Raw genomic sequence first — 24551 nt, 5'->3', positions numbered from 1 at the left:
AATGCACGTCACAACACGCAGTCCAAAACAACTCACGAAACTTGTTGAATCACAGAAGAAAAATAGCTACATCGACGGCCTCGCTCAATCCCCATTTCTAGCCCTTGCCTTTGCCTTTGCCCTTGCCCTTGCCCTCGCCCTTGACCCTCCCCTCTCCATCCTGCCACCCCATCCTATCATTCATCTTGCTAGCCTCCTCCTCCATCCGACTCACCCACCTCTTGGTCAGTTCCTCATTCTCCCGCTTCAGCCTCTCCTTCTCCTGCTCGGCCATGTTGAGCTGCAGATTCAGGGCCACCATCTCATCCTGCACCTCCTCGACGAACCTGCCCTTGCCCTTCAACTCCTCTGCGCGGTCTTTGCCCCGCCTCTCCAGGTTGACTTTGGTCTTCTCCAGCTGCGTGATGCGCTGTTTCTGAGTCGCGTCCGAGGCTTGCAAGGCTGCGAGGGTTGTCGTGAGGCTCGTGACCTGGGATTCGAGGGCGCTGCGGGTGCGGTGCGTCGAGGCGAGCTCAGAGCGGAGTTGGGCAAGGGTCGAGGGAGACGATGTGTCTGGTGGAGGCAGTGGGGGTTTGCCCTTGGGTGTGCCAGGGCGCAGGGTTTTAGTCGAGACACTGGGTGACGGAGCGGCCTCTTCAGTGGCGGCTGGCGGTTGACGTGCTAGAGTGGCTGTGCGGTCGGCGAGCTTGCTGTCTGTCTGCTATCAGCTTTGAACAGCCGCCATGTCCAAGCACAGTCGCCGTGTTTAAACACGGTCGCCATGTTCAAGCACACTTACAAGCGTCGACATAGCCTTGATGCGCCTTCTCCCGCGCATCGCGTGCCTCGAGCGCCGACAGATACTCGGCGAGCGGATTACTCATGGCGGCACATGTCGCAGTAGCAGACGACGTGGCGAGATTGAGGGCGCTGTTCGTAACATGGCAGTGTGCTACACACAGCAGCCTGAAATGTTGCGGACGCGTCAACGTAGACAGCGGGGTGTGCCCGTGTCCGATTCGTCCACATCGTTTCCACCACCCGTCCACAAATTGCAGACCTACCACTCTTTCTTCCTTCCTTCCTTCTTCCTCCTCCCTTCTTCCTCCTCCCTCCCTCCTCCTTCCTTCTCCCTGCTCACTACTCACTACTCATTTCAGTTGCCCCATCTCCACCACATCCACAATGCCACCCACCCACATCTCCAGCACTTCCCGCGCCCTCTACCGCGTCTTCATCGCCCCCAATCTCCGCACAAATACCCCAATCCCCCTGCAGTTCCTTCCCGCCTTCGCCGCCCCCACCGCCTCATCCTCGCATTCCCTCGTCTCGCGAACCACCGTGCGCACAAAAACTTATACAAAAGACACTCGCCGTCATGCCCTCTCCGACCACTACATCCTCGACGCAGCCATCACCTCGCCCCTCATAAACTTTGTCGACGAAGCTGGCAAATTCTACCCCAGCGTGCCCCTCACCGAGGCTCTCACAAGTTTCAACAAAATTACCCACCATCTGGTGCAGATGGCCCCAGGGAACGTGGATGGATACGGACGTCCGGCGAGCAACGACCCGGCCGACCTGCCAACATGTCGCGTCATCAGCAAAATATCCCTGCGCGAACAATTTCAGCACAAACTAGAGACGCTGCGTCGCCAAGAAAAGGGTCAGCCTGCCGGGCCGGCGCACAAGAATCTCGAGTTGAATTGGGCCATTGCAGGAGGAGATCTTAAACACCGCTTGGAGAAGATGAAGGGTTTTCTGAGAGATGGACGGAAAGTTGAGATTATGCTGGGGCCGAAGAAAAGAGGAAAACAGGCGAATGAACAGGAGGCGAATGCTGTCTTGAATGCTGTGAGAGAAGCCGTCGAAGAGTGCAAGGGTGCGAGCGTGGTCAAGAGCGAGGGCACGGTTGGGGGTGTCATGACGATTGTTTTTGAGGGCAGAAAGACGGACGAGAAGAAGATTAGTAGCGACGCCAAGTCGGGGGAGGGGGCTGAGGAAAAGGCAACATGAGGTAGATGAGATGTCTTTACAATGGAAACGAAACAGTCTCACCATATGCCTTCCACAGTTTACGCACGATAAATACGCCCAAACACCCTACACTGAGTCGCGGCCTACCCTTGACGAAGATCATACAGGACATGGACATATCCCATGTTGTATCATATTGTCAGAATATGTCCAACACAGCCTGTTGTCCACGAACAAGACGCAACAGCAAAAACTATCGTATCTATCTAGATAGGGCATCAATGTTGCTCTATCTTGTCCCGACATAATCATCAAGAGCACTCCGAGATCGACGCATCCAAAAATGACCTCTCGGTTAATCGAAATACAGGGAATGATGAACCTACGTTCTACTGAGCAAATCCGCTCTTGAATCAAAGAATTATGAGCCATAAATACACCAGACTAGGTGCATACCAGCAGTGCCTACAGCACACAAGTTTTATACAATGTTGGCACCTGGTTGTCCAGCCCTTGGGGAATTTTGTTATACATTGATTTCTGGTATTGCGACTCACTGAGAGGTAGCATCCGCAAAACAAGTCATTCATCATATCAAAACAACCATTCATAGTCGTAGTATCCCCAGTACCAGAAGCCAAATACCCATATCATATCCCACCCCCACCCCCACCTCCATCCCCGCTCCAACTACGTAGATGTCTGGCAACGTGTCGAAACAAGTCTCCTAGCTCTTTAGCCAAGCCCAGCCTTTATCCATTACAGCCTCTGGCGGCCCAACGTGCGATCGAGGCCTGTTCATATCCTCGAGAGGAATGAAACTCTCCGTTTCAAACTCCTCTGCATCGGGCATGGACTGCGTATCTGGAAGCTTAGGGTTCCGGATGACACAAGCGAAGAAGACAATGATCATCACGGCGCTGATACCCACGATGCAGACCAAACGTTGAACATGCATGTATGCCTGGACTACTGCTTCGCGCTCCACATTGCCACGTGGGAAAGCTTCCAGTAGCTCAAGAGGACTGTCGAACCACTGTGCTGCTCTGGTCGTGTCGGCGAGCCGCATCTCGAGTTGCAAGGGCATGATGTGGGACCAGACTACACCAGACACAGTGTTCCCGAGCGCGGCGCCGATACTGTAAGATGCGAGATATAAACCCGTGACTGCAGCGACGTGTTCGTGTTTGGTGGCCGCCTGAATGCTGGCCTGGGCCGGGTAGGGGAAAAATCCACCGCCGATACCGAGGAGCAATTGGGCACCGATGATACCAGCGTGGGCTGAGTTGCCAAACCCCCCACGGTAGTGGATCAGTAGTCCAAAGGCGACCATCCAGAGGAAGGTTCCGAACAGGATAAAGGGTTTGAGGCGCCGAACTCGGTAGACAACTAGACCGAGAAGGACGCCCAAGACGACGGAGACGAAGCTATACAACATCTGAATGCGGGTTGCAGACTTCGGTGTCTCATAGAAGGCAACAGCGAGGACCGAGTAAAGGAAGTCCGATTGACAAGTGAAAGCTGAGAAAGTTTAGCTGTGTAAATTTGATCACACCAAGGTAGGAAAATATGGCTTCAAATAGTGGTGCGACAGCAGGGTGCCTATAACATCAACACGCTCTAATGATGATAACGTGTTGCTATGGTATAGCCTCTTAATCAAGAGTAGCATTTGCATACGTCTCACTGTTTTGAGCCATATTATCCTGCCATGGGGTGTGATGCTGTGTCATTACTCACCAAAATTGAATGTGATTGCAATACCGAGGGCACCCCACACGGCGCGGTCTTTGAGAAGCTACAATAGTCAGCTTTGAAGTATACACGGCTGTCACACCACTTACTTTGAAGGGAATCATGGGATAGGGAGCCTTGGTTTCCCACCAAACCCATACCGGGATGGCAGTGAGACCGATGGCGAGTGGAAGAATGATCTCGGTTTTACTCCATTGAGCAGAAATGCCGCCAGCAATGGTGAGGGGTGTTAGGATGAACCCAAGCATAATGCTGGTCAAGGCAATGCCGATGACATCCAACTGCCAGAATAGCGCCTTTACCAGTTTCCAGCCGCCGTGTAATTGGTGCGGAGTTTTGATGGCGTCCAAGTCGCCTGATTTCTTCGCCTTGCGGGTAACCCACCAAAGGGACACTATGAGTGGAAGGGCGCAGACCGGATACAAAATGCAGAACATACCAATGCCCCAGCGCCAGCTGAGGTTACGAAGGACAACGGCAACGACATCACCGGAGATCCAAGTGTTGATGAGGAAGGGTAGTGCCGGGACGTAAGAGAAAAACACTCGCGACCGGAGTGAGGTGGTGTCAGCGATGACAACTTCGACGAGCAGAATAATGGCTGTGTAACCAGTCTAACATAGTCAGCAAAGTTACGATACCTGTAACTACATCATCTTGAAGCTTGCCTGGTAAAAGACAGCACCTGCAGCAAACATGACAATGTTCGTGCTCGTTGCTTCCATGACCGAACCTGCAAATTGTAAGTTTAAACTACAAAGTGAATGAAGGTCACTCACCAATGATGTAAAAGAAGATAGAAACAAGGATCAACTCGGCACGGCCAAACACGTCGGCAACCTTGGCTGCGGTGGGCTACGAGTTTGAGTTAGTTGAAGTATGAATTTCAAAAGTCGTTCGATCATACCTGACAAACCGCGCCTACAATTGAGCGCAAAACCCCTAGAGTCGCTATGAACTGGTGATTACCTAGTTTCGAAGTAGCAACAGGTTGGTATGAGCCTCGCACGCTTCCGTCCAGTCCATAGGCGAATGCGATCAAAAACACTCCGATGAAGATGCAGATTCGATTTCCGAGAGTGATGTGCTCAGCAATGATCTCGATTCTGGCGACACCCGGCGACGTGGTGTCGATGGGAATTTTCCCGACGCGAGCACTACGCTTATCGTCGATGAAGCTGGACGTCAAGGTCGTTGGGGACGTGAAGGCCGGTCTCTCTTGCGTCTCAGACATTCTGCCGCTCATCGACATGATGTGATCGAAGAGGTTGGGAGAGTGGTTGTAACGAGAGTGTGCGGGAGGAGAAGAAGCGAGTTTAGAGGAGCAGGACAGTGCAGGTGAAGCAGCAATATCTCTTGGCGAACGTGCTAGTCGATTGAGTAAACGGTTGTTGCAGTTGAACCGAGTGATTCGCTGCATCAAAGAACAAACGAAGAGAGAAACAGATCCTGTGACGAATTGGAGCGGGCCGAGCACGGCGTCAGCAGGGCAACAACAGCGTCAACAGGCTCTGTTGATAGTAACGTGCTGCTATGCTGAAGTCCCCTGCTAATTAAATAGTATGTGCAACTTTTTTCACACATCTAGAGACATAACTGTTGTGTATCAGTAGCACCGCATATTTTTGATCAGCGAGACCACTCTTTGAGCCATGTTTTCCTAGACGGGGGTACTACGACAACTTGAATTGTGAAAGTAACCGTGAAAGGATGAAGGATTAGCTGGTTTCACATAGGAACCTGGCAGCACGTTACAAGCCTTCACCGTCTAGGGATCACTTCACCAGAGCACAGTGTAGTGAGTGCCCACCACAACTCGACCAAAGGTCGTAGCTTTACGTACAAGCTACACAATCCGTCTTCTTGGTCATTTGGAATACCAGGAACCAAGATGAAGCGAAACCTTGCCACAGCTTAACAACTACATGTAAGGTTAGTGTAGGAGTCTTGTGCCTACATTTCTGGCATCATACGCCTAGTGTGCACTTTTGTAAAACATGTGAATTTGACTTTGTAGTTTACACAAAACGTAGCTTACTTCCCACTTTTCTGATAGCCGTCTTATAGAGAAAACTAGAGGAATAGCAAATGGTACAATGAAAGTCGCAGAAGAGGTAGCAATATACATAACAAGATGCACAATCGAACCCCCACACCTTTTGCTTTGTCGCAATCAAACAAGATAAGGGGTACACAAGAATCTCCCAACAGTCCTTATTGGAAGTGCCGTGCAGTTGCGTATTCCTAGCGAGGCCACGCCGCGGGACATGCAAATCCGGGGTGAGATCATCGACGTTACACTGTGAGATTCGACACTTTGTCGTGAGCAACCTTGGAACTTGTGGAACTCTACCGGGATGTATGTTGTAAACGTGTGACGGCAAGCAACAACAATCTATGTACGTTTATAGGTTTCTTCCATCGTCATACTGAGCACTAATATCTTTCGAGGTTTCAGTGTCATTTTCACAACAGTATTGAACACAATCATCCCTAGATCATTTTGAGTGATAAATTTGTTAATTAGCCCAGCGTAATACCCTTGTTCGAGTTGATCTTCACCAGCCGTTCTCCTTCGCAAGAACATCCCACCCCACTAATCTCCAAACTTCCTTCCGATACCATTCCTCCACGTCTTTGTTATCGACTTTAGCCATGCTCTGCAGTGAGCCCAAACGCATGGTAGGTACAGGCTCGGTGAGTACGTCGAGGAATTCATCATGGGCTGTCTCCCCATACATACACGCGATCAGCGTACGTTGGAGGCGCTCCTTTGCAATCGGACTCAGACGGGCTCTTGACGTGGTAGGAAGGGTTTTTAGACTCAATGTGCGGCCAAGTCGATTTGTTTTCGCTATCTTCGTGGAATGAGCATTCATGTGATGCGGAGCCAGCCCCATAGCTCGTTCAAGAACGAGAATCAACGCCTTGACCTCGAACCGAACAGCGAGCGTGTCGGTGCTTTGTTTTGCTATGTCGGTCGCTGCCTGAGGTTGTGGTAGGGACATGATGTTGTTTTCAACGTTGGTGCTGCGGTGACGTCCGAAAGTGCAGTAGTATAATCGCTTTCCAACTCGCTCGAGTAGGATGTACACGAAGCCGTCGAAGATCTTCTGGTGTGTTGGATCGGTTTTGTCGAGGTGTCCAAGCAAGCTGATGAGAAAGTGCGCCAATGCTCGGGCGGATGGAGACTCTCTCACAGTGTCTACGAGCGGCTTAGCTTTGCCTTTCTTCGATTGTGCGGGCTCGGAGATGACTGTATGTGCAGTTTGATGAGCAGATGCTTCAATTGCGCGAAGTGCCGTCTTGAACATCTCAACAAGTTCGCATACCACTAGACTTGGGAGTCTTGTATCCTGTCCTGCGCCCACCATCTTACTGGTGCCTACGAGCACTGATAGAAAGGTTCGCGCGCAGACTGTTAGCGCTATTACAAAGTCGGATTTGTCCTGATGTAGAGGAACGGTCTCGACAGTTTTTCGGCCCTGTCGTGACAGAGCTTCGTAGTTATGAGCCGCAAAACAAATAACTCGACCCAGCATGGAGGCTGTTTGAACCAAACTCGAGCATAGCGCATCTGCATCCAAGTTTGTAGCTCTGCAATACGCATGGGCTGTATAAAGAGCTTCTGTGAGTTTCGCACCATCTGTTTCCATATCAGCAGGAGCGAGGAGGGAGTGGCACTATGCTTACCCTCGCCCATGCCATCAAGAAAATTGAAATCATTGTTAATGGTCGTTTGTGCCCCAGCCGCCGATTGTTCGCCCTGTTTCTGGAGTGAAACTTTTGCACGCTTTGGTACCCTCACTACTACCGTCGACGGTGCTTTTCGCTTTGATGTGGCGGAAGCAGAGTCGACAGAAGGGTTTGGTATCATGCTTGTCAGGTTGGAGAGAAGGTGATTGGACCGCTCGAGCTTGATGTTGATGGCACAGAGTCTGTCGCATTCGTCCTGAGCTCTTTGGCATTCATCCTTCCAATACGCGACTAGATCGAGGTAGCGGCAGTGTTCCTGTTCGTTGTTGGCGGGCTTACCGCGCCTTATTTGACGGCGCAGGTGTAAAACGTGGTCTTGCGAATCAGCTGTACGATGGGGAAAGACGGTTAGCAATGCACCTACCTCGAATTGCGATATTGAACGGCTTCGATCGAATGATTGCGATGGCTAAAGCGGCTTGTGCCGGGGAGGGGGCGATGGGAGTCGAGGGAGCCGGCGAGCTCGGCGCCATTGGGGTTACCAGAGTCCAAGCAGAGAAAGTCGACAGGATTGGGATGCGAATGGCTACGTGTAAGAAGAGCGGCCAAATGTGAGTCGCTTCTACGATACGAAAAGCAGTGCGATGGGGCTGATGCGGCTTCAGTGCATTGCATACACAAGCAGAGGAGCAGAGGAAGAAAAGGAAGGGAAGTGATGCACGGAACAGCGACAAATGGTGAGTGTGATGGCGAGTGCGATGTGGTGGGTGCATGGCAGGTGGGGGTAACCTGGAGACGGAAGGAGCAACCACGTTCCAACGGGTCAACTCACCAATATTCAATACAGCCACTAGAAGTCTAGGAGGTCGCTCGAGGCCCGATGATATAATACATGCGAAGTAAAGCACTGCTTTTACACCCATTGATACACTTGCAGTCATGCACACTCTCGCCATGCTAACAGCTCCTTTTCCCCTCTAGCTCAACGCATGCGCTCCGTCCGCCTCTTATATGGCAGTGGATCGATTCTCTTCCTCTTGAACTCAACATTGATCTGGTCACTCATTCCAGCCCGCTCCATGACGCCCGCCATGCTCTCGTCCCACTTGGTCCTGAACAGGGTCGCAGTGATGGGGTGCAGCTTGTGTTTGTCGACAAAGCTTCGTAGGATGAAGCCGTCCCGCTTGGTCTCGCTGAGCTTGGTCATGTCCAGTTTGGATGCCTCGTTTTGCTCGAGAACGAAGACGGCCAAGCGGTGGTAGGGCGCACCCTTGTGAGCCCAAGGCGCATCCCAGGGCAGGGCAATCTTCTTGGCAGCCGGGTCCTCTGTCTTGACGTCCTCGTGGGCGATGCGTTGCAGAGGAATGGATGTCTGGGTGGGCGAGATGGAGATGTTGGAGGCGATGAAGTGGCAGCGGTAGGTGAAGCCGTCGTGGTCTGGCACGGGTACGTCGGCGTCGACGACTACGACCGAGACTAGCTTCTCTCCGGGGGTGAAGGTCTGGACGCTCAGTCGGGGCATCTTCTCGCTGATGGCCGAGTCGACGAAATCGCCGGGCGCCACCGTCTTTCGCCCGAAGCCAAGGTCAATGTCTGCGACGAGATCCAGCGAGGGGAGCAGATCGGGGACGATGGCCAGCTGGGTGACACGCTGGTCGAGGACGAGACGCTTGTACTTGGACCACTTGCGTTCGGCGAGATGGCGGTAGATGGGCTTGTTCATGTCCCCTGGGCGCGTTAGCTTGGAGGGTGCTCGTGGCTGCGCGGTGGGCTACCTTGGCCGTCCTCGAACTTGCGCTTGACGACGGGGTCGTTGATGTCGGCCAGGATGACGAGGTCGTGCAGGTGCGCCTTCATGCTGCGCAGCCTCGCGTCTTTGCGGGCAGCGCCGCCGCTCACGGCGGGGTCCTGGTCGGCGAGGTTCTGGATGCGCAGCTGCTGCGTCTCCATGTCCCGCAGCTTCTCCTGCCTGTCGTCGAGCAGGACCTTGCGCGCCTCCTGGAAGCACTGGTAGGGGAGCTGCTCGAAGGGCACCTCGGGCGCCCGGTTGGCCGAGCGGCGCAGGACGGCGCGGCGACGGCGCGACCCCACGGGCTGGACGTGCTCGCGCCGCAGCAGGCGGCGCTCCTGCTTCTTGGTCTCGACCGTCTGCGGGTCGAGGGCGCCCCAGTCCAGCATGTATGCGGGCGCGGCGTCGGGCGACGGCCGGGTGTGCAGCTCCTCGCGGGCCACGGCCGTCGACGACAGCAGGCGGCGCGGGGCTGGTCGCACGCAGCGCAGGCAGGCGCTCAGCGGGCGCATCGACGGGCGGAGGGAGGCCATGGTGGCTGGCGGGGCGGTGGTCGAGTGCGGTGGAAGGAGTCTTGGCGCCGACGTTGTGTTTTCGCTGCTGACCAATTCGCCCGCAGTGGTTTTGGCAGACGCCCGCGCTGCACCTCGCACCGCACCGCCGCACCGCCGCCAGCATGGCCAGCCTCCCGCGCCGCCTCACGCCCGTCGCGCCCTTGTCGGCGCAGACGGTGCTCGCGACCATCCACCGCTTCCCCTCGCTCGAGCCGCTGCGCTTCGAGGCGTACCCCGCCAGCCACCTGCACCTGCCCACGCGCAGAGACATCCTGCACCGCGCCGTCGTCTACGAGGGCGACGGCACGCGGCTGGGCACGGCGTCGACGAAGACGCGGCACGAGATCCGCGGCTCGGCGCGCAAGGTGCGGCCGCAGAAGGGCACCGGCCACGCGCGGCTGGGAGACAAGAAGTCGCCCATGCTCAAGGGCGGCGGCGTGGCGTTTGGCCCGCGGCCCCGCGACTTCTCCACGGCGCTGCAGAAGAAGGTCTACGACCTGGCCTGGCGCACCGCCCTCTCCTACCGCTACCGCAAGGGCGAGCTCATCATCGTCGACAACGCCATCGAGCTGGAGAGCCCGTCGCCGCGCCTGCTCGACGACGTCTTCACGCTCCACGACAAGCAGCGCGGCCGCGGCCGCAGTCTGTTCGTCACCCTCGAGCCACGGCCCATGATGGACCAGGCCTTGCGCGCCATGGGCCGCGACGGCCAGGCCCTGCCGTGGGACCGCGTCGACGTCAAGGACCTGCTCGAGCTGTCCCGCATCGTCATCGAGCGCGACGCCCTGCACAACATGCTCCTTGCACACCAGGAGGACCTCACCCACAAGCCCGTCCACCCACGCCACCCGGCCTTTGTCCGCTCGTCGCCCCCCGCCGCCCTCGAGTCCACCGTCGGCTGGCCCGAGTTCCGCCGCCTCATGCTCACCCACGCCGCCGAGAGAGACGCCGCCCGCGCACGCGCCTACGAAACCGTCGCCGCCGACCGCTACACACACGCCGAGTCGCTTCCCGAGGGCCCGCAGCGCACAGAACTCACCGTCTCGGCGTATGACCTCCTCGCCGAAGCAAGGCAGCTCCAGTTCACCGCGAGGACAGGCTTCGACTTCCGCGAGTACCTGCGGCGAGGCAACGACGACGAGACCATTGCCCTGTTCCCGCGCATCCAGGCTCTTGACTACCAAATACACATCAAATCCGGACTCGCCACATCTGCAGCCGAGACTTCGCGCGCAAAGTACGAAGACCTGAACCTCGAGATTCGGGAACTGGAGATCCAGAAATTGGACATCATGGCAGACGCTGCCCTCCTCGCCGCACAGGTCCACGAGCACGTTGCCGAATCCCACACTCTAGCCGGCAACGAGGCATCCGTCGAAGAAACGCTGGCCATGGCAAGCGCCGAACGCAGCAATGTTGATGCCATGGACTTGCAGTTGCTGGAGGGGAAGCTGGAGGTTGCGAGGCAGCAGGGCGTTGTTGCTGGGCTAAAGGGGGATTACGTGACGCAGAGGGCCGCCCAGAAGAGTGTTGCTGAATACAACGCCATGGTTGAAACCAAGCGGAAGGAGACGGAGGAGTGGGAGACGACAGATGCGGAGCAAGTGGAGGAGGACGCCATGGAAGAGCCGGTTGTCGAGAAGAAGTCAACAAATACATGAACATGAAGAGCGCCTTGTTTCGAAAAGTCTGTATTATCGTACACTGTATATATAAACCTTCTTGTGGCCACGCACAATGGCCTTCCATGCCTGATTTGGACACTACTTCATCACCTCCACGATAGTCAGCCGCTCATCTATCTAGCCTCGACATCTTGGTTCCTAGATAGTGAAATGATGAGTTTGATTGTTACTGGAGTAGCTCCCATTAATCATGTCAAATTGTGTCGCAGCAGGTATATACAGTCACGAGCCGCGTACTGAGCTATCGGTCGATCGGTATTTTGGTCGCGACAAATTGTGTTTCTAGTGAAACATGTCACCAATGTATGATCAAGTCTCGTGGTGTAGTGTCGAAGTGGTGACATGGGGATATGCTTATCGCCGGCTTCGGAGCCTACTCAGCCAACTTCGCTGATCATGACCATCAGATCACTGCTACGTTTCTATCGCTTCTACACTTATAATTCGCGTGGACTAACAAACGTGCCCTTCCTATTCTTTCATCATGTCACAAACGATACGCATTTGCATGCTCAATGCCGATATTCCAGTGCCGAACGTCTTCGCCCAACGAGCCCCCACTTACGGTCGTATCTTTCACGGGTTGATTCGCGATGCAGCTTTACGAGTTGCACCAAATGTGACTATCCAGTCTGTCGATTATGATGTACGGAGCGGCGAATATCCAGCAGGACTCGACGAATTTGACTCGATCGCTGTCACTGGCTCCGCTAGTTCGACATACGACGACCTGGAGTGGATAAGAAGACTCGACCAGTATCTCCTCGATGTATACTTCAATCACCCTCGTATCAAGATGTTTGGCAGCTGTTTTGGCCATCAGCTGATATGTCAAAGTTTGCTCAGGGAGTATGGAGCAAGAGTTGAGAGTGATCCAAATGGCTGGGAACTCGGTGTACAAGAAGTCACATTAAAGAAGCGGTTCCATGATGCCATGAATCTTCACTGGAGATTTGATCGACTCAAAGACATGCCTGAGAAGATGCGCCTCCAGTTCGTCCACCATGATCATGTGGTGATTCCTTCACTAAACACATTACCAAACTCGTGGATGACGCTGGGTTACACAAAACACTGTGCAATACAAGGGGTCTATCAGCCTGGCCGTGTCCTCACATTCCAAGGGCACTTCGAATTCGACAAATTTGTGAACAGCGAGACCATAAAGTTCTTCTTTGCACCCTGGAAGAAAGAGGAGGTGGAGAGGATTCTTGAGACGGTTGATGCAGATGACGACTCGCTAGCGGCAGCCGAGATTGTGCTGTCATTCCTGCTCGAAAAGAATACAGGGTCGAGCGCTGCATCATACTCCATTGCAGATGGACTATTAACGCCACCATTAAGCGGGTGATCTCCAGCCGTATTAACTTGGCAAGTACTCTACTGGACCGTAGTATATGCTTGAACTCTATGGGAGATTTTCGAAGTGTCAACGAGCACATTTTCGCTTGATACTGCATTTTGCTTCATATGCTTCATATCACTTCCAGTGTCAATCCGTCTCAGCTGGTCGTGTTCGTACTGTTGATCTCCATAGGTCAGTGTCATCACACAGTTGTCCAGTAGAGAATTCCAGGCTCAGATAGAATCAACACACCCTTGTAAAAACAGCAATACCATAATGACTGCATTTGAACGTTTGTAGCAGTCTACGCGCTGGAGATCAACGTTCTTTTGCGATTCGGAAAGGAAGCAGCTCTTTGCCGCCACAGGTGCACTCGGATTCTACTACGAATTAGCGGTAAAACGAGATCGAACATGTCCGAGCTATTACCCCGACGAACGAAGATGCTTGTCGATGATGTACTGGAGATAAGGAGATCACGCTACGTGTAACAGGTCAGCGCCCATGCGAGCTATGAAAGGATGTCGATGTCAAGACGACATGAAGATTACGACCCGTTGGTCTGTACAAACATTGAGGTCAAATCTCACAGTGCGGAAGTGAGATATACAGCACACCAGAAGCAGATGTGGGCAGTATTGTGCGAACTGCATCGACAAGAAGAACAAGAAATGATAGTATAGGTCTGTTAACTAGATAGTGTCGCGGAATAGGAGTGATTGCTCCGTTATTCAACCACTCAGCGGTTAGGCATATACCGTGTACGAAGGTTAGCCAATAGATAGAGGAGGTGCGTTTGTCAGAGAGATGATGGAGCAGAAGTTCGTCAATAGGTCTCAAACAACTCAGGAAACTAGTGGCTTTAGTTCAGTAGAGTTCTACAGCGTATTCGTTTGCCAAAAGCATTTGCAACGCCCATCTTGTTTTGAGGGTATTTTGTTTGATTACTAGTGCCCATGATGAACATGAAGGTGATCCATGGCTTGCCTCTTCATCCCATTCACTGACTCTTCTGACAGCAGCTTCTTCGCTGGCAGCAACTCACGACTCTACACGAGCACAATGGCTACATTTCAGACGGTGATGGAAGATGGATACCTTTCGCTCTACTCTTCATATGCCGACACGTACTGACAGCACCTAGACTGTTCAATAACCCACATCTCTCTGACGTCACGATAGGACAGACTTCCAATGGTGTCACTAAAGAGTACTATGGGCACAAAACAGCGTTCAGCTTGCAGTCAGATTTCTTCATGAAGGCTTTCAACGGCGGCTTCAAGGTGAGATGTCCTTGAAATCAGGACAAGTCGTTCCGCAATTGATCTCCATGCCAGGAAGTTTCAGAAGATATTATTGAGCTTCACAATGATAGCCCCATGCACTTCATGATCATGTTGAAGTATCTGTATACGCTGAGATGGAAGTCCCGGCCGAAAACAACCAATACATCACTCCCATTGATGTATGGATCGTTGTCGACAAGTATGACTGCAACTATTTACGGCAAGCGGCAGTCAAGGGATTCAGCGAAGCGTCCGAAATCAGTCTCGATCGTGCGGTTTAAGTCGTTCTGGATTACTCTCAAGTATGCATGCGAATAGACTCGCCCCTGGGAACGGCTATCGCGTCTAGTTTGATATACAACTCAAAGAAGCTCCACAAAACCACGCAGATGAAGAAGCTCTTCAAGACATATCCTGTCTTTGCTGCCGATGTGATAGTCCGCTGCTGTGATTAGGGGGGAAGGTTATGGTAAGCACTCTACCGTGGTGCGGCTTGGGGTGACGCACCACACCTTTCTAGAGAAAAGGGATGGGAAATATTTTACATCCTCGACCATATACCTCAAACAATATGGTTAGGAACGAGGAATGCGTTCACACCTCCTAGATTTTCTCGGCGTCATGTCTTTCCAGCCACATCAAGGTGAAAAGGTAAAAATGAGTGCACAACTTTGGGATGGAAACTCCACTCCACAGATCAAGCAGCTGGTACGTGAAACCAAAGCAATACATAATCTAGTATTTCACACATGTAACGACCCAAATCAAACGCCGAAACAGCTTATAGAACGTCAGTCCATCTCATACAGCAAGCTTCTCGTCCGTGAGCCTATGCTTATCAGCCCAAGCGAACACCTCGTCATAATTACGGCAAAGATGGACCGCTCCTGTGCCATCCGTACCTGCCACATCCTTGAACATATCTTCCTGGCTCTGCCCCTCTAGCGTCGTATCGGCGGCGCACATGATCGTATTCCGCAAGTAGTTGAAGCAATGATCGTTGTGCCCAAGCAGACCCTCATTCACAGTCCAGTCCTTGTTGCGGATCTTCATCACGAGCTCGTCAACAAACTCTGTCATATGGTAGAGGCAGTGCAGTTCGTGAAACACGGCAATGGCGTAAGACTGCCTACCGGGAGCATAGTCAAAATGCATGGGCGGGGGCAGAGAGTAGGATGCGTAGTTGGGTATGTCCATGAAGCCAGCGCCGCCTGTGGAGGTGTTAGAGGGTATGGCGATAGTGTGATATAGGTATGAAAGGGTGGCTTACGAGGCATGAGGTCCATCCAGGCCATCCTGCTAGCATTCATTGACTCCACAGTCTTGTGGTCTGAGGTATATCTTGTATCTGTGCGGAAGATTTTCTTCTCCTGGGAAACTTTGTGAAGTCAGTAAGAGGAATGCGCCTATGAAGATATGCAGTCAAAGACTACAAAATAATACAATGAAACACCCACAGTTTGGTATAAGCCCGTTGAGCTCTCCTCCGATTTGCATCGAACTCGACTGTTTATGTAGAATGGACAGTTCGCAAACAAGGATGATCAGTAGGAAGACAAACGTGGCGGGCCATCTGAGAACTTCCAATTTGTCGAGAAACCTAGAAAACCTTGCTCTCCAGCCAGGTCCAGGATGGGTTTGCTGTTGCTCAAGTGTATCGTCGTGAGAAGAGCTTTCGCTGCTTACTTTCGCGTAGGTGAACGGCATTATATCGTCCAGAAGTGTTTTCGCCTGGGAGAAGAAGTTCATTAGTGTCTGAACTATGCAAAGCTCTTGTCCTCGCAAGGTGGCGAAGTTGGTCTCTGGCCTAAAAGCCACAAGCCAGATTTGAAGTTAGGGTCGCAATAAGAGATGGGCAAGAACTGTAGTACAGCTCCAGATGGGAATTCAGGTATTTCATCATAAAAGGTTTGTGGTCTTAGCGCATGCCAAGCGTCTTTCACTGTTGAAAACACTATTCAGATCCAGAAAAGGTAACAATTGCGCTACCCTTTCCCTGAGCCCTTGCAAAAAAAAGACTTCATTAAGGCCCGTATCAAGTGGCGTTGAAGGCGTCGGTTCCGAGAGGATTCGCTTAGGATTGGTGAGCAAGGGGATTGCGGGGATAGCGTTTGTGGCTTGTGAAGGGCGTACCCGATCTGGCCGCACGATATTCTGCAGTCGTCTGACACCAGTCTGATATCAGATTGATGGCTACTCGTGGCTGACAGCAGGTCCAAAGTTGGTACCTTTAGATTTGGTGCAACGTCGGCCACGCCTCGTACCATCATTTCCACCTCTTTTCTTTGGGCACGAGTTCCAGTTTTTGGATGAATTCAAGTCTGATTCGACTGTCCATCATGTGGGAAAGTCTCCATGTACGATTCGAAAACATCCACCAAATCTGGTTGTACAGCCGTGCGATCTTGTTTCAACGATTCTTTGGTGTTCTCCCGCTTCTTCTTTACGCCTACAGCCCTCCTATGTGTACGACTTTTGATGTGCAGTTCCCAGTCATTTTCAGTGACCGCAACCGTCCCGCAACTCTCGCAAACCCTCTTTTGCCACAGATCTGGTCGCTGACCTAGGTCATATGCGCGCTTTGGAGTGAGCATCTCAGCAGCGGCCGGCGACAACGTACACGGATCCGGGAGTGGCTGGCCGGAGAGAAATTGTTCAGTTATAGATGTGGCAGGGCTTGTAATTTGTTCGTTCCATCGGGCAAGGTCAGAGCCATCGACAAGAAATATCTTGCTCTTTTGGCCTGCGCCAAACAGCGCGTTCAGAAGCTTAATGCGAATCCATTTAATCTGCCGGCTCGCATACTGCCTGGTAGCTGCCTGAGTCTTCTCGATAGCTGTAATGCTTGTCTTCTCAAGATCCGGTGCATCCTGGGAGAGAGCTTGCTGATAATCTAGAAACTCTTTGTAACCAATAGACACCCAGATTCCGCGACTCTGATCCATGAGGGTCCCTGTACGAGCTTCATAGCTTTTACGGAAGTTTGTGAGCTCTTGTACTTCAGAGAGAAGGCCCCGGTTGATCATTTTATCCACTCGCGCATCCAACCGCGGGTACAACACATCTTTGTTCGTATGAACCCAGAATAGAAGGGTGGGGAACCGTAAGCCCGAGCTGCTGCTGGTCATAGCTCCGTCTGGTCCAGGTGGCACCTCTCGGCTTCGTCGCTGTTCGTCATAGATTTGCGAGGCTGGTTTCCCAGTTCTGAGGTAGATCTCAAGCGAACGTTGGATCTTCCGCCTTTCATTTGGATGCCATCGGTCCGCCATGACTGGATCCACTTCTTTCAATTCTGCCAAAATCTTCTCCGTAGGTTCGTCCAAGATTGGGAAATGTCTGCTATTTTCTTTTAGATCCAAAGCAGATTCATCTGCAAGGGCATCCTGGAATAAGAGTGATTGAGTGTAGTAGTGGGTTCCGCCAACAAGGATCGGTAGCTTCCCGCGACTCCTGATCTCTTCAATCTGTGAGGCATTAGTTCTTTCCTGGTCCGAGTCCGAGTACACATCATACACACCACACCAAGAGCTTCGCCCACAAATTTGCCGACAGTCCAGGTCTCTTCGTCCAGGCTGATGCAGCCCAGGAGATGATGCGGGATTCCCATCATCTCATCCTGCGTGATCTTGTTGGTAATGATTGGCAAGCCCCGATAGAGCTGCATCGCATCGCCATTGACGACTTCTCCGTTGAATTTGCGCGCTATTGCCACTGCCAACTACCTACTGTGATCAACTTCATTCGTGCCAGTGAATTCTAGCTGACTCTTACATCTGACTTGCCAGTTCCGGTCGCGCCGACGATTGCGATCAAGGGTTTGAGTGGCGCCTGCGCCATTCTGAGTGTGCTCAAAGGTTTGATGAGTCGAATCATACATTTACAGATATTCGTAGAAGTGTTGTAGAAACGTTTGGTGTGTTGACTGGTTGGCTAGTGTCCATGCAAGTGGTCGAGTGATGGATGAAAAACACTGGGCCGAACCATCTCCAAGATCCGAGCCAATCACTGCATGCTTGCACGAACATTGGACGGCTAGTGCTGAACCGTGTTAGTTGGAGCATTTTTTTTAGCATAAAAACACCTAAGTAGATGACACCACTCTAAACAAAATTTCAAGGAGAAGACAACGAAGAATACGTGCGCCTAGAGAGCTGGAGAATCGTAACACGTTGTTTCTAGTAGAAACAAGCAAGATCCCGCTTTGACGCCGCCAGTTGAGGCTAGACTTCATATCTCTCTATACACACTTGTTTGAAGGCGGACACCGAGAGTCCTTTTCTTCAATCATATGCATATTGACCGTTTACTCTTCTCTTCACGTCAATGGAGGGTTATAGGCCTGCTATCCATACTGCGCCAGCATGCTCTTCTGTATCTCCTGGAGACTTCAAACAGAAAAAACTTATTTCCCCGTCTTCAACTTTCGAAAATTGGTGCTCATATGTACGTCCTCCGACTCAACAACACACATGTTATGCATGCCGAAAACCTCTCGGCATGCACAATGATTTCTGATTCAAGATATAGCATGATCCCAACTGGGCCGATGTAGATGGTATATATGCAAATGCGGCGGTTAAGGGCTTCAATGAGCAGTCTAAATGCATCACTTCTGATCTAGCATGTGCTTGAACTTCTCAATCTGCGTCGGGGTTAGTTGAAGCCCAATTTCAAAATCCAACACGTTTTCGAGCGGATGTGAGAACAACTCACCTTGGTGCTCAAATACTTCTCCACCTCCTCGCTATTGATGCCCTTCTCACCGCCCGTCTTCCACGCAATGGGCACCATGGCGACGCGTTCTCTGACGACAACCTCCCGTCTCGGCCCTTCGACCGCATGCACTTTGTCCGGGTTGTTCGTCAACAGACGAATGCCCCTCTCGCCATCAAGCCCCAGATCCATGAGCATGGCCGTGGCAAGCCCGTAACTTCTCGCGTCGGCGGGATGTCGCAGCATGATGTTCGCCTCGTATGTATCGTTCCCCAGATCTTGGAGATTGTATGCTTTGAGCTTCTCACCCAGGCCGATGCCGCGGCCTTCTTGGCGCAAGTATATAACTGCACCGCCGGAGGGGGAGAGTGTGGGGTCGGCCATGAGACGCGCAGCCTCGTCGAGCTGCTCACCGCAGTCACAGCGTGCAGACCAGACGGTCTCGCCGGTGTAGCATTCGGAGTGGATGCGCACGAGGGGGAGGTCGGAGGCGGAGATGTACTGGGCGTCACCGTCTTCGGAGGACGCCGAGGAGGGGGAGAGGAGCCCGTTGCTGGCGTCGGCGTGCTCTGCTGGCTTCCGTTTCGTGGCCACGCCTTCTGCTCGTTTGATCTGCTCGATGCGCGAGCTCGTTCGGCCGGGGTAGAGGCGGCCGACGTAAGCACCCCTCGTCATGCGGTCGAGCTCGGTCTCGCCAGGCCGCTCGGCATCCAGCGACCTCGACCGGATTCCACTGCCAAAGACGATTGCGAGGTGCTCTTTCGTGTCGACGCTGTTCCGGTAGACATGCAGCCACATCTCGTGTCCCGTGGTGGTGGGGATGCGGGCGCGCACCTCGCACTCTACCTCGGGCAGCTTCTGCAGCAGCTCAGGCCGTGGGGAGGCCGCCGCCATGGACGTGTCAACAGGCACGGAGCGGGGCGGGCGCGGGTGTGAGGGTGTCGAGGTGCCCGGCGTCGCTGGGGGGGTGAAGGCCGGCGAGATCATCGACGGCGGGGGCTCGTGCGACACGACACGGTGGAGCGCATCCGGCTCTGCATCCTGCCCGCTGGCGGGGAAGTCGAAGCCGTCGGCATGCTCGCTGCTGGAAGGGTGCGGCGAGTAGAGTGGCGGGTAGGGCCGTGACGTGTGGGCGGGTGCTTCTGCCATGGGCAACAGCGATCGCGGGTGGAACGGGAGGCGGCGCGGGACTAACAAATTGTGCAAGAGGCTTCTAGCAGGCGCTGCGCATCGGTGGGCGACGTCTGGGGGAGGGCAGGGAGGCAGGGAGGCGGGGGGAGGCCGTCATGTCGTCGCGCTGAGTCCCTCGGTGCCGAAGACACTTTTTGTGGGCTGGACCGAAGCCGAAACCGCATGCCTGTCATCGGGAGGCGTGCGGAACAGCGCCGACGTTCGACCGGACTGCCTGCATACCGCAGGGCAAGCACCGTCTCTGAGTAAGCACTTGAAAGCAATGCACCAAGGGCCAAATTTATTGTTACAATACAACCATGTCCAAAGTACGTCAACGTCACCCCCCGCGCTACACGACTCGCGCCTCAGTCCACCCTGCGTTCTCTCCCCCAAACCTCGTCGGCGTTCTTCTTGCCCTTGGTCTCTGGCACGTACCAAGATATGAACGCGAAGAAGAAAGCAGACAGCGCCGCAAAGATGAAATAGACCTTGCCGTGCAGCTTCGCGCTCGCCAGCGGGAAGAACTGCGCGACAATGAACGTGGCGATCCAGTTGGCTCCAAGCGCAATGCTCTGCGTCGCATCAACGGCATCCGGACCCACGAGTTCGCTTGCCAAGATAAAAGGCACCGGGCCGAGGCCCAGACCGAAACTCGAAACAAACAGCAGCACAGCGACGGCGGACAGAGCAGGCATCGCCTTGATGATGCTCACAGCGAGGAGCAGGGAGCTGACTCCCATGCCGGCGATGGAGCTCAGGAGGCATGTCTTGCGGCCTAGTTTGTCGGAGAGAGGCGCGCATCCGGCCGTGACGATGATGTTGAGCGCCGAGACGGCGAGATTGAGGAGGGCAGAGTTGGATTCAAGCAGGCCAGCTAAGAGGGATACACCGTACATGACGATGCTGTTGATGCCGCTGAACTGCTGCGCCAGCATCACCATGATGACTGCCATGGCGGCGCTCTTGTAGTCGGGGTGACGGAAAACCTGCATGATGCTGAGCGTCTCTTCTTTGCCAGCTGGTTTCCGAGTTTGCTGCGAAGGGCGGCCTTGATTGTTCAGAAGCGCCTGTTCCTCTGCTGTTGTATGTTAGCCTGGGGGATTGGTCGTGTTTTTTTGAAGACGCCTTACCGTTGACATGCTCCGAACCTGCATCGCCCCAGCCACTCACTTCATCGTCAATGTTGGCCTCCTCGCCTCTGATCTTGCGCAACGTCCGCCTCGCGAGCGTGACGTTACCCTGCTCAGCCGTGTACTTGGGGCTCTCGACCGACAGCAGCAGTCCCAGGGCCTGAGCAATGCCAACAACGCCACCAATAGCCAGTACTACCCTCCAGTACGAGTCGTGGCTCAAGAAGTAGCCCAGCAGTTGCGTGATGAGAATGCCAACGTTGCACATGATCTGCGTAAAGGCCCCGAAGAAGCCCTTTTGGGCTGGTGGTGCGATCTCGGAGATGTAGAGGGGCACAATGACCACGGAAGCTCCTGCGCCTACACCGGACAGCAGTCGGCCAAAGGCCATGACGCCCATGTTGAGGCTGAGGGCCTCGAACACGGGGCCGATGGCGAAGAAGACGGTGGTCATCTGCATGGTCCTGAGGCGGCCATATCTGCTGGCCATGATGCCCGACGAAAGCGCTCCGACCAGGCCTCCCAGGGTGAACATGGATCCCACGACGCCCCATTGCGTGGGGTTCATCTCGATGCATTGCGGGAGGTTCGGGACGGCGGTTGCGGCCGCGTCGGCCGACGTGATGGACCGCTTTTTGCAACGGATGACATCTTCGGGCGCGTTCAGCTCAGACTACACGTGTCAGTCTTGGTCTCGGCATCATCGTCGTGGGCGCTGCTGCGTACGAGGTGGAAGCCAAAGAGCAGCGGGCCGAGTGTCGCGACCAGGAGGATGTAGACGAAATAACCCGTCAAGCCGCTAGACCACGACCGTGGAGCCATACTGGGAGCGTGTGATGGGGCTGGCGACGACGTGTCGAGAGCCTGCGAGGTGTCGGTGTAGGCACCTTTGTACCTGGCCTCGTATCCTCGTATCCGCCTCCCGCTTATCTGCGCTCCTTTCGTACGTTTCGAACACGACCGACCATGAGTGTGACGTGATTGGCCTGATCCTTGCTTCTGCAGCCGTCGAGGCGTGACTGCATCACCAGCCTCATGGCTTTGATCCAATACTCCGTATCGCCCTTCTTCTCGCCCCCCTCAATATCGTGCGATTCGACCACTGTCTTCAGCACGCATACTGAACGTGCGGCTCGGCTGTTCCGGCCGGCTGTACGCGCGCCATGTTTACTGGGTACAACAACAAGAAGCGGATCAGCGAGCGCTACAAGATCGTAGGCTTCATCAGCAGCGGTACCTATGGACGCGTCTACAAAGCCGAGGGCAAAAATGGCCGTGTTGGAGAGTTTGCCATCAAAAAGTGTGTTTGTGTGCAGCCTCACAGCTCGCCCTGCTGATGCGTTCAGGTTCAAGCCCGACAAGGAAGGTGAACTTCAATACTCGGGAATCTCGCAGTCTGCCATACGGGAGATGGCACTCTGCACGGAGCTCGCGCACCCCAATGTTGTGCATACTTCAGAGATCATCCTGGAAGACAAATGCATCTTCATCGTGTTCGAGTACGCAGAACATGATTTGCTCCAAATCATTCATCACCACAATCAGCCGCAACGCCAGGCCATTCCTGCGCGTACCATCAAATCCATCCTCTACCAACTCCTTCAAGGACTCCTCTATCTGCACAGAAACTGGGTCATGCATCGAGATCTGAAACCTGCCAATATCATGGTCACGAGTGCCGGCAAGGTAAAGATTGGCGATTTGGGTCTTGCTCGACTCTTCTACAAACCGCTACAATCACTGTTCTCCGGTGATAAAGTCGTCGTCACAATATGGTATCGGGCACCTGAATTGTTACTTGGCAGCCGTCACTACACACCAGCAGTCGATCTGTGGGCTGTCGGGTGCATCTTTGCTGAGTTGCTGTCACTCCGGCCCATCTTCAAGGGAGAAGAGGCGAAGATGGACAGCAAGAAGACGGTGCCATTTCAGCGGAATCAGATGCAGAAGATCGTGGAGATTATGGGTATACCAAGCAAAGAACGGTGGCCGTTGTTGACGGCCATGCCAGAGTACTCCCAGCTAAACTCGATGATGGCCGGGAACGTGGGGAGATACCCGCGCGCCCAGAGTGGCGATGGTCTAGAGCGATGGTACCAGCAAACCCTCAACAACAACCATTATCCCGTTGGTGCTGGACCGGATACACCTGGAACCGAGGGACTTTCGTTGTTGAAGCAACTCCTCGAGTATGACCCACAAAAGCGCCTGACCGCCGAGAACGCACTTTTACACCCGTATTTCAGTGTGCACGGAAAACCATCTGAGAGTTGCTTCGAGGAATCGAAGATCAAGTACCCTGTTCGGAGAGTCAGTCAGGAGGATAACGATATTCGTACGTCGAGTCTACCCGGAACCAAGAGAGGGGGACTTCCAGATGATTCGCTTATCGGACGACCGGCGAAGCGTCTGAAGGAGGGATGAACAGACTTTGCATAATAGTTCTCTGCGTCAGATTGAGCACAGAATTGGTCGTCTGATTTGACGTGCATATGCGGCTGTCCGTTTGTACATGTCACCACGGCTCTTGCAGCAGGTCATCCCAAGTACCTTGCTCGGAGTAACTCAACAAGTCCCCGCAGATGGCGACGTTAATGGTATTTGCTCTTAGATTGCCGGACTGGTTATAAAATCGAGGTTACTTGTGCGTGATTGTGACTCGCACAAGCAGGGCTGAGGGTCGTATCCGTCAAGTCTAGATCCTCCAACATGAGGTGTCACGAACGACTCTTCGCGCCTATTAGTCAACTTTAGGATAAAGACGAGTGAGTCTGAGCATACATGGCAACGTCCAGGTATCGGGTTGTATCCAGGAAGGTAACACATATTTAGCTTGTAAGGGTATGTAAGATACGAAGGGTATGCATGGGAATTACTCCGTGTTTGAGCAATAAGTAGGGGGCATAACTGCCTGCGTACAGTTTCATATGAGCGAAGGAGCTGGACGTGTAGTCCACGACGATTCAAGTCATATGTCGTTTCCATTAAGAATATTTTGTTCTATCTCTTGTGCTCTCCCAATCTCCACAACTAGAGAACTCTGCGCCGAAATTAGTGTTCACATGCCGAACTCGACTCGAAATGAAGTCGATTCTAAACATGGAGTCAAGTAATACAGTCGCTTTACTACCGATGGTATCGACGTCTTTTGATCACGCGCCTGCTCCCTTTACGCATCTCTACCACTTTACTCGCTCGACGGCCACGAGGGAGAAGTGGGCTCCATGAGCCCTGAGTTTGACCTGAAGGGACAACATAGCATGAGCAATAAGCGCTCACACGAATCTCTCCAATTACGTGTGCGGTACCACGTTCGTTTGTTCGTTTGTACCAGGAAACGGGAAGTAGCCAGGCTATAGATTACCACCACCGACTAATCAGCGAACAGACAGGTGTTACATACACAACTCATGGGATGCTGTTTGACCACATCTCACGTTCAATTCACCTGGTACAAACTGTTCACGAG

At 53.4% G+C, this 24551-nt stretch overlaps 12 protein-coding genes across 12 annotated transcripts; 5 read left to right on the top strand and 7 right to left on the bottom strand.

The window, feature by feature from the left end:
* Positions 1-33: 33 nt before the first annotated feature.
* Positions 34-932, bottom strand: P153DRAFT_369034 (autophagy protein 16). The gene is made up of 2 exons (XM_033668670.1): positions 779-932; positions 34-693 (listed from the first exon to the last, which is right to left on the bottom strand). The coding sequence occupies exons 1-2, from the start codon at positions 861-863 to the stop codon at positions 98-100; spliced, it is 681 nt and encodes a 226-aa protein (XP_033521415.1). The 5' UTR covers positions 864-932; the 3' UTR covers positions 34-97.
* Positions 933-1164: 232 nt separating this feature from the next.
* P153DRAFT_377929 (uncharacterized protein) lies at positions 1165-1995 on the top strand (the record flags this gene model as incomplete). Its single annotated transcript, XM_033669767.1, has 1 exon — positions 1165-1995. One exon carries the CDS (start codon positions 1165-1167, stop codon positions 1993-1995), a length of 831 nt encoding a protein of 276 aa, XP_033521414.1.
* A 688-nt stretch (positions 1996-2683) lies between these two features.
* On the bottom strand, positions 2684-4945 carry P153DRAFT_296979 (siderochrome-iron transporter-like protein Sit1; the record flags this gene model as incomplete). The annotated part of the gene is made up of 6 exons (XM_033664127.1): positions 2684-3477; positions 3697-3754; positions 3801-4325; positions 4392-4444; positions 4491-4566; positions 4619-4945. The coding sequence occupies 6 exons, from the start codon at positions 4943-4945 to the stop codon at positions 2684-2686; spliced, it is 1833 nt and encodes a 610-aa protein (XP_033521413.1).
* Positions 4946-6269: 1324 nt separating this feature from the next.
* Positions 6270-7940, bottom strand: P153DRAFT_296617 (uncharacterized protein; the record flags this gene model as incomplete). The annotated part of the gene is made up of 3 exons (XM_033664097.1): positions 6270-7357; positions 7405-7782; positions 7832-7940. The coding sequence occupies 3 exons, from the start codon at positions 7938-7940 to the stop codon at positions 6270-6272; spliced, it is 1575 nt and encodes a 524-aa protein (XP_033521412.1).
* Positions 7941-8180: 240 nt separating this feature from the next.
* Positions 8181-9747, bottom strand: P153DRAFT_369030 (PEBP-like protein). The gene is made up of 2 exons (XM_033668669.1): positions 9183-9747; positions 8181-9135 (listed from the first exon to the last, which is right to left on the bottom strand). Exons 1-2 carry the CDS (start codon positions 9727-9729, stop codon positions 8390-8392), a joined length of 1293 nt encoding a protein of 430 aa, XP_033521411.1. The 5' UTR covers positions 9730-9747; the 3' UTR covers positions 8181-8389.
* Positions 9748-9840: 93 nt separating this feature from the next.
* P153DRAFT_369029 (ribosomal protein L4) lies at positions 9841-11770 on the top strand. Its single transcript, XM_033668668.1, has one exon. The coding sequence runs from the start codon at positions 9873-9875 to the stop codon at positions 11409-11411; it is 1539 nt and encodes a 512-aa protein (XP_033521410.1). The 5' UTR covers positions 9841-9872; the 3' UTR covers positions 11412-11770.
* Positions 11771-11919: 149 nt separating this feature from the next.
* P153DRAFT_296938 (class I glutamine amidotransferase-like protein) lies at positions 11920-12786 on the top strand (the record flags this gene model as incomplete). The annotated part of the gene is made up of 1 exon (XM_033664124.1): positions 11920-12786. One exon carries the CDS (start codon positions 11920-11922, stop codon positions 12784-12786), a length of 867 nt encoding a protein of 288 aa, XP_033521409.1.
* Positions 12787-13925: 1139 nt separating this feature from the next.
* On the top strand, positions 13926-14198 carry P153DRAFT_261989 (uncharacterized protein; the record flags this gene model as incomplete). The annotated part of the gene is made up of 2 exons (XM_033662837.1): positions 13926-14063; positions 14118-14198. Coding segments are annotated over 2 exons (219 nt in total), but the record flags the coding sequence as incomplete, so codon positions are not given.
* A 669-nt stretch (positions 14199-14867) lies between these two features.
* Positions 14868-15773, bottom strand: P153DRAFT_296479 (uncharacterized protein; the record flags this gene model as incomplete). The annotated part of the gene is made up of 3 exons (XM_033664089.1): positions 14868-15277; positions 15337-15444; positions 15524-15773. The coding sequence occupies 3 exons, from the start codon at positions 15771-15773 to the stop codon at positions 14868-14870; spliced, it is 768 nt and encodes a 255-aa protein (XP_033521407.1).
* A 608-nt stretch (positions 15774-16381) lies between these two features.
* P153DRAFT_359324 (tRNA isopentenyltransferase) lies at positions 16382-17903 on the bottom strand (the record flags this gene model as incomplete). Its single annotated transcript, XM_033666860.1, has 3 exons — positions 16382-17530; positions 17584-17784; positions 17838-17903. The coding sequence occupies 3 exons, from the start codon at positions 17901-17903 to the stop codon at positions 16382-16384; spliced, it is 1416 nt and encodes a 471-aa protein (XP_033521406.1).
* A 769-nt stretch (positions 17904-18672) lies between these two features.
* P153DRAFT_377920 (uncharacterized protein) lies at positions 18673-21904 on the bottom strand (the record flags this gene model as incomplete). The annotated part of the gene is made up of 5 exons (XM_033669766.1): positions 18673-18708; positions 18780-19856; positions 20348-21030; positions 21083-21650; positions 21809-21904. The coding sequence occupies 5 exons, from the start codon at positions 21902-21904 to the stop codon at positions 18673-18675; spliced, it is 2460 nt and encodes an 819-aa protein (XP_033521405.1).
* Positions 21905-22245: 341 nt separating this feature from the next.
* Positions 22246-23506, top strand: P153DRAFT_296887 (cyclin-dependent protein kinase-like protein Ssn3; the record flags this gene model as incomplete). Its single annotated transcript, XM_033664119.1, has 2 exons — positions 22246-22382; positions 22429-23506. The coding sequence occupies 2 exons, from the start codon at positions 22246-22248 to the stop codon at positions 23504-23506; spliced, it is 1215 nt and encodes a 404-aa protein (XP_033521404.1).
* Between the last annotated feature and the right edge of the window lie 1045 nt (positions 23507-24551).

Source organism: Dothidotthia symphoricarpi, assembly GCF_010015815.1.
Source record: "Dothidotthia symphoricarpi CBS 119687 unplaced genomic scaffold P153scaffold_16, whole genome shotgun sequence".
In the NCBI taxonomy this organism is placed as follows: Eukaryota; Fungi; Ascomycota; class Dothideomycetes; order Pleosporales; family Dothidotthiaceae; genus Dothidotthia; species Dothidotthia symphoricarpi.
Note: the sequence above shows the minus strand (reverse complement) of the source record. Positions and strands in the feature narration are given on the sequence as shown.